Source organism: Nerophis lumbriciformis, linkage group LG22, assembly GCF_033978685.3.
Source record: "Nerophis lumbriciformis linkage group LG22, RoL_Nlum_v2.1, whole genome shotgun sequence".
NCBI lineage: Eukaryota > Metazoa > Chordata > Actinopteri > Syngnathiformes > Syngnathidae > Nerophis > Nerophis lumbriciformis.
The window spans coordinates 22,155,189-22,168,112 of NC_084569.2; the positions used below are offsets into that span (position 1 = coordinate 22,155,189).

A 12,924-nucleotide genomic window follows, 5' to 3' on the forward strand; every position below is an offset into this window, starting at 1 on the left:
TGGGGCCACAACAGCGAATCCATGGCCACCTTTGCGCTAGAGATTGGCGTTGAGGCCTAAAATCTGTATCACAATATATATTGCAGCCTCCTGCATTGACGATATATATTTATATTATTTGGTATGTAAAAAGGGACAAGCGGTAGAAAATGGATGGATGGATGATATGTAAATGATAATAAAAGTAGAGTTTCTTCTTCACAAAAATACCGCTATGTTGCTCTGACCATGAATTGATTACGTGGACCCCGACTTAAACAAGTTGAAAAACTTATTCGGGTGTTGCCATTTAGTGGTCAATTGTACGTAATATGTACTGAACTGTGCAATCTACTAATAAAAGTTTCAATCAATCAATCAATCAGACAAGTGCAATGTACACAAAAAGTTACTACCTATTAGTACCTAATTCGCTACTTTTAAAGGTACCGATTAAATCCAGTCGGTATCGATTCACATGAAATGAAACAGTACCCTATTTCGATGCTTTGTTGGACGCGACGTCACGTCCGGTTGCAGACTCGGCTGGCTCAAGGGCTTGGCCGGGAAACAACTCAACTCAAAGCAAGTATGCCTGACAGAAAGCGTTCAAAAGTACAGAAAGACTGTGCTGTACTTTTCAAAATGCGCTAGGTCGATGCTAATTTACATTGAATTTGTTATAGACATGTTACTAATTAGCATTAGCGATTTTACAAAGCGATTTCAAAAAGTCCAAATTTGGCAATTAACACAATTAAAATGCATATTATTATCAAACAGCTGGTCTTTAAAGTAGTATACAAGACTGTCACAATCAACTTAATGGCAAAGACTCCTTCCTATAACCACACAGACGTGTTTAGAGAGAACAACTAAACGACAGGCGCCATGTTTGGCACCAAGGCTGGTGCGGTTGTGCGGGGAAGCATGCAACCGAGTCGTTTCATGACGAAAAAAAACACAATAATAAGTCTAAATATAGTTTTGAATATACTCCAGCTCATAAACTTAGAATAAAACATGCTTTTATTTTGTCAAAAGTGTATAAAAATAATTTGGGGGCCATTTTTCAGCCCTTTTTGATGCACTCCACCGCAATATTCATGCAGTGTTTAGTGACCAACAAGCTTCTAACACGCTCCCACCAGCCAAATGTACGTCAGAAAGGACGACAAAAAAATAAACGTATTACCCTCATTTTGCCAAAACCCTCATTAGCTTTGGACCAAAAGTTACAGAGAAATTATGACTGTGTGTGAAGTATGTCAGCTGTGGTCTCTGCCTCCAATGTATTTGTAATCACTGCGCTATGTATGGTACGCTTTTACTTTTGCTTTTTTGAATATTTTTTATAGTTTTTTCTGTGGCACGTCATGGCTTCCTGATTTCATTATCACCATATCAAATTGAATACTGAACTAATGCTGCTTTTTTTCTGCAATATGTATTTTCCGAACTATAAGGCGCACTTAAAATCCTTTTTTTTTCTTAAAACTCGACAGTGCGCCTTATAACCCGGTGCGCCTAATGTAAGGAATACGTTTGGTTGAGCTTGCTCACCTCGAAGCTATTTTATTTGGTACATGGTGTAATAAGTGTGACCAGTAGATGGCAGTCAAACATAAGAGATAAGTATAGGCTGCACTATGATTGCAATATGTCTCAAGTAAACAACAGCAACATTTTAAATGTTCTATTAAAAATAAAGAACATTACACACGGCACTCAAATATATATCAAAATGTTTTACTACATCTTTGGTAAGCTATGCAGTGTTTCCCCCAGAAAATGTGTTAGTTAAGGTGGTGTCTCTCCAGTGTGGGCGAAGTGTGTGTGTGTGTGTGTGTGTGTGTGTGTGTGTGTGTGTGTGTGTGTGTGTGTGTGTGTGTGTGTGTGTGTGTGTGTGTGTGTGTGTGTGTGTGTGTGTGTGTGTGTGTGTGTGTGTGTGGCTGAATGATTGCTGAATGAATAACACCTGCACCTGCCTGTGAATCATTTTGTCTTGTATAGAGAGAGAGTGAGGTAGGGTGCCGTTACTTCTGTTGACCGCAACAGGCTATCTTTTTCCATCATAGTCTGGTCCATATAGTCCTGCAAATCCATCTGCATGTGATGTATTGTTTTTTGCTCAAAGGGAAAATAAATCACACTCAAAACTGCAGTAATGACTTCATGTTGCAACCTTGGACTCGGCGTGTCAGACAGAGCCCTGCTTTCTACTCTCAATGACTAATTTGTTTCTGATAGTCACACAACACTAAGTATAATCATTATTATGAGTTAGTAAGTCAATATTTTGACTTAGTAATTTACTAAGTCAAAATACTCACAAAATAATGACTTACTAAGTCAAATCAATAAGCGTTTCCAATAAGCGCTTGAAAAAAAGAGTTAAAAGTGGGGCCACGTGCTAACATATGCTCGACTCATCATGCTTAATTTATTACAGCATTTGGGAAGCCTGTAGTTGATTTTTATTATGTAAATGTTATATTTTTATCAACATATGATAGTAGGGACCCTGTCATTCAAAACTAGGCTGCTACATTACTAATGATTAATGTAACTATATCTGAAAAAATAATACAATAGCAATAGGAGAGACTATTCATCCCTGAACACCATGGAGTTCATGTAGGCTTTATGATGCAGTTACATTATTATATCAGCTATCAGAGACAGCTTCAGGAAACTCTTCATTTAACATAATGTCGTTTTTTGCTGCGTCAACACAGCTCAATCAACACAGAAAAAGGTAAAGTGAAATAACTTAGTTGTTAACTGTAGGTCAATAATGCTTGTCTTTCTCTCAGACAGACAGGACTTTGCTGTCCGTAACACACACGCACGCACGCACAAACACACACCGCACAGTGAGCTAACGTTATGCTAAAAGATAATTAGCCTTCACCTCAAGGACTGCAAGCGAGCTGAGCTGCCGCTTATGTTTCTAGAACGTCAACGGGCTCATAGTGATGTTACTAGTAGTTGACTGGGAGGTGTTTATTATAATTTTGGGGGAGTCCGCAGCCTTATGCTTACCTGCTAAACACCTTTCTGCTCACCACACCGCAGTAGCACTGACTCCATGCGCTCTGAATACGCACTGCTGATTGGCTGTTACATGCGCTCTGAATACGCACTGCTGATTGGCTGTTACATGCGCTCTGAATACGCACTGCTGATTGGCTGTTACCGCTCTGCGTGTAACCAATCAGATGATTCTGTGGGTGGGACAATGCTGGGTGCTGCAGAGACGTACTGACAGAGGCAGTACGAAACGTAGCAGCTTGTTAAAACGTTAGTTTAGGCGGTGGCTCTTTGTTGTTAAGGCGGCCCCCTTAACAATAAAGCACTGCGGGAAACCCTGCTGTGAAGCCGCACGGGTGTGGTGAGCCACAATAAAAGTTAAAGTTAATATACCAATGATTGTCACACACTAGGTGTGGTGAAATTTGTCCTCTGCATTTGACCCATCTCCTTGTTCACCCCCTGGGAGGTGAGGGGAGCATTGGGCAGCAGAGGTGCCGCGCCCGGGAATAATTTTTGGTGATTTAACCCCCAATTCCAACCCTTGATGCTGAGTGCGTAAATGGGTCCCATTTTTATAGTCTTTGTATGACTCGGCCGGGGTTTGAACTCACAACCTACCGATCTCAGGGCGGACACTATAACCACTGGGCCACTGAGTAGGTGGCCTAGTAAATAAGACCGCCCACAAAACGGCGCATCCCGGAAGCGACTGTCAGAAAGCGGCTTGAAGATGATCTGTAAAACATAATCTATGCAACATTTTGACCAAAGAACCACCATTACACGTCATGTAGACCACAAGGAAGTGTTTTCAATTTTGAAAAAAATAATAATAATATGACTCCCTTAATGCGCCCTATAATCCGGTGTACCTAATATATGAAAAAAGATAAAAAATAGACCATTCATCTGAAGTGCGGTTAATCCGGTGCGCCCTATGGTTCGGAAAATACGGTAGTTTACTTTGGATTATTGGTGACACAAGCAGAAAAGGTGCAATTTTGAAGCAAATCTTTGTCAGGCAAAGTGTGTACTGTAAATTGCGGCTTTAAACTGGTGCATAACATGGCGCCATGTAGTCACGTGATTGTCTTTTGACCAATCATTGAGATCGCTTGAAACCGGGTTGTCCATACTCTTTTTATACGCGACTCTGTACAACCCTATACATTACTGTCACCTGGCGTCCTGGAATTGCAACTGCAAGCAAAGTTTTCTGTGTATATCCCTATACATTACTGCCACCTAGCGTCCTGGAATTGCAACTGCATGCAAAGTTTTCTGTATAATACTCTTAAACGAGACTCAGAAGTGTAAGAAAACAGTATATAAGAACTAGAAAGCACAATTATTATTATCAGCTCACTTTTAAATGTTAATATTTATCGTTTCACAGGTACCAGGAATTGATATCGTATCGATTTAAATGTGAAAGGTATAGAAATTGTTAGGTGTAAATCAAATATTTTCATAGTTGGAGCATAAATAAACCTTTCAAATATTTGTTTAACATTATGAGAGTCCTCTCGACTTGAACTAACATGTTTTAGTCATATTTACACTCGTTTAATCCAATATACTAATGGTGCCTGAGGCTGAGCCATGATACTGATCAGCGTGATCTGATGGGTTTGACCTCATTGTGGACAATGCCACTGTACACTGCAAAAACTGAAATCTAAGTAAGATTAAATATCTCAAATAAGGGTGATATTTGCTTATTTTCTGTCTGATAAGATAATTCTTCTCATTAAGCAAATTTTATGTTAGAGTGTTTTACTTGTTTTAAGTGTTTTGGTCCTAAATTATCTCAGTAAGATATTACAGCTTGTTGCTGAGATTGTATCACCTATATTGAGTAAAACATGCTTGAAACTAGAATATCAACTGATGCAAAGCTGTGTCATTAACACGCACAAGTATAAAGCTACTTTTTTAAAGTAATCATTTTTTACTTCAAGCATGAAAAAAAAATCATGATGCCGAGCGCATATCATTATGTCAAGATAATGGCACTAGCATTTACTTAATTTAAGAATATTTTTCAACATATTGAGCAAAAAGGTCAACAAAAACATTTCTACCAAGAAAAGTGCACTTGTTATTAGTGAGAATATACTTATTTTAAGGTATTTTTGGGTTCATTGAGATTAGCCAATTTTACTTGTTTTGGAAAGTCTTGACAAGCTGAATTTTCTTGTTCTATTGGCAGATAATTTTGCTTCGTTCAAATAAAATACCCCTAATTTTTTTACTTTTTTTTTTTGTTTTTGAACACTGACTTTTTGCAGTGTAGTATTGATATTTTCAGTTAATTCAGACAACTTTATGCTTAAAAAATGCGTATTTTAGACCAAACATGTTGTAGAATGTGTGTAAAAAACAGTCTGAAGCCACAAATGAATGAATGAGTTATACTTGTAAAGCGCTTTTCTACCTTCAAGGTACTCAAAGCGCTTTGACACTATTTCCACAGTCACCCATTCACACACACATTCACACACTGATGGCGGGAGATGCCATGCAAGGCCCTACCCTTGACCCATCAGAAGCAAGGGTGAAGTGTCTTGCTCAAGGACACAACTGATGTGACTAGGTTGGTAGAAGTTGTGGATCGAACCAGGAACCCTAAGGTTGCTAGCACGGCCACTCTCCCACGACGTCCCCAAATGTCAAACTATACTCCACTTTAGTATACATTTTTTGCTGTGCGTCCGTTTTAGCAGTTACATTCAATAAAAGACCACAACCAGATGATTGACTAATAATAAAATATGCTCTTGCTTGTTGTTCAGATCCTGGCAGCGCTACCATACGACTGGTCCGGAGGTCGTCTGCTCTTCTTCTCCTGCCTTAGAGTAGTCTTCATCCCTCTCTTTATCATGTGCGTGTACCCTGCGCGCACACCCGCCCTGGCCCACCCTGCCTGGCCATGTCTCTTCTCCTTACTCATGGGCGTCACCAACGGCTACTTTGGTTCCGTGCCTATGATACAAGCTGCTGGCAAAGTGGCGCCCGAACAGAGGGAGCTGGCAGGTAAAACGTTGTTTTTTATATATATTTGTTAGGGGTGTTCCAATCAAAACTGATATTGAGTATCGGTCCAATAACAAACCAAGTATCGGATGATATCGGCTTGCATCTAAATGCCCTCCAATAAATTTTAGTCAAGTCATTTACAAAAGGTAAACATGGTAAGCATATATAGGCAATAGGAGCTAGCAGCTACACAACAGCTAAGCACACAATAACACATAAGCTAGACATATGTAATAAACGCCCTTGATTGAACAATATTGCAGTTTAAAACACCACAATTGTCAATATAAACAAGTATCAAATACATTTGGTTGCATATTACTTACACATACAAGGTCTTTTAGGCAAAAGCGTATTATAAAGTATCCAGCAACAAACGTGTCCGCATCATTCAACTTCCTGCATCATGCACTTAATTTTAATAAATTGCTGCCCAAAACAAAAATCAACGCTCCACTTCAAAAGCAAAAATCTGTCATAAGGTTAGTGTTTTTTGGTGCGTTCCATTTACCTCGGAATTTGGAAGTCGGAGCTGGGAATGACGTCACAACAGAGTTGTGAGCGTTCCAGTTACGAGGTCAGAAATCAAGATGGCCACGCCCACGAGAGCTATTTGTTTACATCCAGAGCAGCCATCTTTGAATCCAACAGAATGCTCCGATTTTGCCAAGTCGAAAACCCCACCTGGAGGGGTGTTCCAGTTAAAACTCAGACTTGAAAATTGGAAATTCCGCACCATTTTTCTTACCAACTATTTTAATTTTCTTGAGGGAACTCTCCTGAAGGAATCAATAAAGTACTATCCATCTATCTATCTATCTATCTATCTATTGTTCTCTGAATAATTTAACTTGATCAAACCTTTTCTAACAGTGCATGTTACAAAATAGTAGAAGTATGTGCCATAATTACTGCTGACATCAGTAATATCGGTAAGCAAGGCTCCAATTTCGTTATTGGGAGAGGAAAAAGTTGAATCGGGACACCCCCAACATTGATTTATTTGTTATTAATTTAAAAGTTGTGTATAAGTTTTCATGGCTTCTTTCCGCAGGGAACGTGATGACCGTGTCCTACATGACAGGCTTGATGGTTGGCTCTGCTGTGGCATACGCAGCGTACAGCTTTACCGCTCCTCCAGGAGCAGGCTTCTCTACACTCAACGCTAACATGACCAGCTTTTGAATGTGGTAAAATACAGTAAAAAAAAAAAAACAAGTAACACTCACAGCACGATGCAGCGTTTTTAAGGAAATAATGGAGCATATCCCTCCACTCCTCAAATGTTGGGATGTGATGAACTTTTCCTTCAACTCTTCAGGAGTGTTTCACTGTGAAATGATTCTGTGTGTGAGCAGCTGCCATTGATATAAGTCACTTTTATGAGTATGGCTGCAAGATTAAGATGTGCCCTAAATACAAAGTGGAAAGAGAACATACTGCCGCATTTGAAATGATTCAACCTGAAGTGTAAATCTGTTATGTTTTGGTTTGGTTTACTGCAAATTACTACAAGTTTAGGAACGTTGCAAATACATCAAATTTGCAACAAGGGTTGAATTATTTTGAGTGTGTCTTGAGACACACAATGTGGGATGAAAATGACCGTCAAGGTGCTATTCATGATATTACGAGGCCACAATTTAATAAATGACTCTAAAAAAATCTGTTCAAGTCTGAACAGTACAAGTTACAAAGTGACACTTTACTCCCCAAAAACACGATGTGCGTCGGTTTAATTGTCCCATTTGTGTGCTCAACTGTTGCATTTTGAAGTAAATATGTTCATGATATTATTGCTTCATTATTAAGTTGTAATATTCAATCAGTGTTCTTTGTATTGTAATGTAGCGTGTCTTCTTTGGCTCCCTCTCGCGGCCAATAATGGAAGTGAAACTCGGAGCTGAGTGGTACACAAATTCAAATGCTCTTGTTTTGCTTGTTTATTTGGAGTTTGAAAACTATTATAGTGCCAAAAAGTATTTCTTATTCACTGATGGAAGAATGAATGTATAATCATGGCTAGAAGGAAATATAATTCATAATTGACTTTGTTTGTTGCATTTCTGTGTCATTATAAAGATGATCGAGACTCCTGCTGGGTTTGATTGATTTTCTAAATATTCTCATGGGGCAGTAGGACATAAGTGCAGTTTATACATAATGAAAGAGCGTGGAAACCATTACACACACACACACATGCACGCATGCGCACGCGCGCACACACACACACACACACATACTCAAACACACTCACACACACATCCATCCATTTTCTATTGCTTGTCTCTTTCAGGGTCGCGGGGGTGCTGGAGCCTATCTCAGCTGCATTCGGGCAGAAGGCGGTGTACACCCTGGACAAGTCGCCACCTCATCACAGGGCCAACACAGATAGACAGACAACATTCACACTCACATTCACACACTAGGGCCAATTTAGTGTTGCCAATCAATCTATCCCCAGGTGCATGTCTTTGGAAGTGGGAGGAAGCTGGAGTACCCGGAGGGAAACCACGCAGTCACGGGGACAACATGCAAACTCCACACAGAAAGACCCCGAGCTCAGGACTAAGGACTCAGGACCCTTGTATTGTGAGGCACATGCACTAACCCCTGTGCCACCGTGATGCACGCACACACACACACACACACACACACACACACATATATATATATATATATATATATATATATATATATATATATATATATATATATATATATATATATATATATATATATATATATATATATGTATGTACAAATTATTGGAAACTCAAGACAGCCATGACATTATGTTCTTTACAAGTGTATGTAATTTTTTGACCATGACTGTATGTGTGTGTGTGTGTGTGTGTGTGTGTGTGTGTGTGTGTATATATATACACACACATTATGTATGTATATACATATATATATATATATATATATATATATATGTATATATATATACACACACATGCATTATATGTATATATATATACATATACACAGTACACACACATATGTATGTATATACATATATATACAAATATATATGTATATGTATATATATATGTATTTGTACATATATGTGTACATATGTTTAGTCGCGATCAAAAGTTTACATACACTTGTAAAGAACATAATGTCATGGCTGTCTTGAGTTTCCAATACTTTCTACAACTCTTATTTTTTTGTGATAGAGTGATTAGCGCACATACTTGTTGGTCACAAAAAACATTCATGAAGTTTGGTTCTTTTATGAATTTATTATGGGTCTACTGAAAATGTGACCACATCTGCTGGGTCAAAAGTATACGTACAGCAATGTTAATATTTGGTCACATGTCCCTTGGCAAGTTTCACTGCAATAAGGCGCTTTTGGTAGCCATATATATATATATATATATATATATATATATATATATATATATATATATATATATATATATATATATATATATATATATATATATATGTATATATATATATATATATATATATATATATATATATATATGTACATATATATATGTATATATACATACATATATATATATATATATATATATACATATATATATATATATATATATATATATATATATATATACATACATATATATATATATATATATATACATATATATATATATATATATATATATATATATATATATATATATATATATATATATATATATATATATATATATATATTGGGGCGGCATGGCGTAGTGGGTAGAGCAACCGTGCCAGAAACCTGAGGGTTGCAGGTTCGCTCCCCGCCTCTTACCATCCAAAAAATCGCTGCCGTTGTGTCCTTGGGCGGGACACTTCACCCTTTGCCCCCGGTGCCACTCACACCGGTGAATTGAATGAAGAATGATAGGTGGTGGTCGGAGGGGCCGTTGGTGCAAATTGCAGCCACGCTTCCGTCAGTCTACCCCAGGGCAGCTGTGGCTATATAAGTAGCTTACCACCACCAGGTGTGAATGATTGATGGGTTCTACATGTAAAGCGACTTTGGGTACTTAGAAAAGCGCTATATAAATCCCAGTTATTATTATTATTATTATTATTATCAGTGACGTGCGGTCACTGGAGGCAGGTGAGGCGGGGCCTCACCTGCCATCATGGAAAGAAAAGAAAAGTAAAAAGAAAAAAAAAAAGTAAATTGTTATATGTAATCAGTGATTATACGTTAAAGTTATTTTCCATTGAACTTCGCCAGTTTTAGATTATTTTTATTCAAAATCGCTGAATTTTCACATTTGCCGTTCAAATACTGAGCAGAGACGGTGCGGTGATCAGCAGCCAGTTGAGGCACTCACTCAGTTGTGCCTCAACATGGATTGCGGACTCGGCTAACTGCTGGCCTGCTGTGCAGTGAGACCGTATTGCTATATGAACTATATTATACATTTCCATAGTTTAGTTAGCTGAGGTATATAATGTACAGTGTATTTTGTCAACAACTGTATGTGTGTAAAGTATTTCTTGTGCTGAGCAATCATAAAACTGCTGCAAAGACGCACTGTGTGAGGCTCGCAGTAATCCCGCCTCCTGGTGCCGGTTGATGCACCCCCGCCGCAGAATGCACCCCCCGACGGGAGCGCTACACCAACCAAAGCCCACACCCAAACCCTCCACGTGCAAGACCGAATCCACCCAAAAAAAGTCACTAAACAAGAAGCCAAAAAGTGCAAAAACAACAATGCTCGCGCCGAAGTAGCCGTGAATGACTGCAGGGACACAACATTAGGTACACCTGCAGACTGCAGCACGGATTTCCTATTTCATTCATTCACAACTCCTCCAACACGAACACCACTGTTACCGCACTGATAAGTAAAGGTAAGACCATAATAACGTTTTTTTAATTAAATGTGCTTTTTTGTGTGCTACAGTTTGTATGTGTAAAGTTAAAGTTTAGTTAAAGTACCAATGATTGTCACATACACACACTAGGTGTGGTGAAATTTGTCCTCTGCATTTGACCCATCCCTTGATCCCCCCCTGGGAGGTGAGGGGAGCAGTGGGCAGCAGTGGCGCCGCGCCCGGGAATAATTTTTGGTGATTTAACGCCCAATTCCAACCCTTGATGCTGAGTGCCAAGCAGGGAAGAATGCTGGTATGAGCTTTTAAACATAACCCGTTAACTGCTGCCAATCAAATGGTGAATAAGATACTCTTTAGGGTTCATATGTTTGTAAATCTGACTGTGATGAAGTCAGAGCCTCACCAGCCATGAACCTCACCGCACGTCACTGATATATATATATATATATATATATATATATATATATATATATATATATATATATATACGTTGCACGGAAAATTTATCTGCCAGTTTCTGCATCCCACAGGGATTCTTCTTTTGTGTTTCAGCACCTGCGGTTCCCACACAAGGTTGCAACATTGTTTGTCAACACTGTCTGCTCTCATTTTCTCGCACATTTGACCCTCTGATGTTCTGTGTACCTACACTACGTCCTGTCCTCCTCCTGTCTAGACCTGCTGTGTGTGTGTGTGTGTGTGTGTGTGTGTGTGTGTGTGTGTGTGTGTGTGTGTGTGTGTGTGTGTGTGTGTGTGTGCTACACAGAACATCAATTTCCACACTTCTATTAGCCCCGGGTCCAGTGGACCCGGACATCTTGTATGTAATAGAAATGTTAGGGGGGGTGCATTGTGTGTGGTCATTAAATATGTATTCTGATATATGTTCTTCACAGAAAATGAGCCAAAGTCAGTAAGTCTCAGTTTGAAAAATTAATTAATTGTATAATTTTTCTTTTAATAAAAAATTAAAACGGGTCCCACAGACCCGAACAGCACACAAGGGTTATGGAGGTTGTGTTGTATTGTTTTATTCATTTTTTGGGGAGCCCTTTTGTGTATTTTCGGGGATAGGCCAATTTGCGGGAGAATGATGAGATGCGTTCACTGGACTGCTATATTTGATATATTTTAGATCATGAGTGACATTGATCCCGTTTGCTGCTGTATGTGGGTACAGCCTTTTACAGTACGTATTGACTTAGGGACGCAGAGGGCGCTACATAATTGTACAGTAATATTAAAACATACCTGGCGTTTTTTCGTGTCGTCTCATTTTGTATGTCTTTATGAGATTGACATCCTTTTCTTTTACATTTCAGATTGTATAAATTCATACGAAGTAAACTGTCCACAACTTACGAGTTTAAGAAACCAGGAAGTCAGGAGTTTTGGTCGCGTAGGTTATGTCGCAGAATGATTACGTCACAGTCCAAGGTACTGCAAGTACTTTACTAAGCATGATTTGATCTGTTAACAAAAATACACGCGGACATGCTAACTGAACCGCACTTTACTAGCAACTATGTTTTTTTATGTCCAGAGTATCGAACTTCAAATGTTAATGGCGACACACCTTACATGTGGTACATAACGTTAAAGTGCTGTGTATTGCAATGGCCAGTCTTGACCTGAGGATGGCAGTACAGAGCTGAAGAAGACTTTCTTGTCAAAAGTGTTTCCATGGTGATGACTGCTGACACAACGTTCATATTAAAGTTTACAAAATCATGTAATATTGTTTGTACACCAGCGTATTCAGGAAGTTTAGTAATTTTTGCATGTTTAACTAGAGGATAAATCGAAAGCCATCATGTTGCTTTCACAATGTACCTCATCCAAGGTAAACAATAGCCAATCAGTAATATTTAAAAAACACAACATAAAACGCACAGTGATGCCTACATTAAAGTATTTTGGTCACTTAATAGACATTAACTGTTTTGACAACGGACACGTAAACGGGTGCCTGTGTGACGTCACTGGCGTGAGCGACTTACTTTCTGTGACGTCACTGACACGATTTGACAACAATTCCGCAATGTG

General features: G+C 38.7%; 1 protein-coding gene across 2 annotated transcripts in view; it reads left to right on the plus strand.

Moving 5' to 3' along the window:
• The window catches only part of slc29a4a (solute carrier family 29 member 4a), a 52,620-nt gene extending 44,469 nt beyond the window's left edge, over positions 1-8,151 (plus strand). For both annotated transcript variants that reach the window (XM_061974016.2, XM_061974017.2), the window contains exons 10-11: positions 5,811-6,051; positions 7,109-8,151. In XM_061974016.2, the coding sequence (XP_061830000.1) occupies positions 5,811-6,051; positions 7,109-7,239 (372 nt within the window). In that variant the 3' untranslated portion in view covers positions 7,240-8,151. The remainder of the gene's footprint in view (positions 1-5,810; positions 6,052-7,108) is intronic.
• Positions 8,152-12,924: the final 4,773 nt, after the last annotated feature.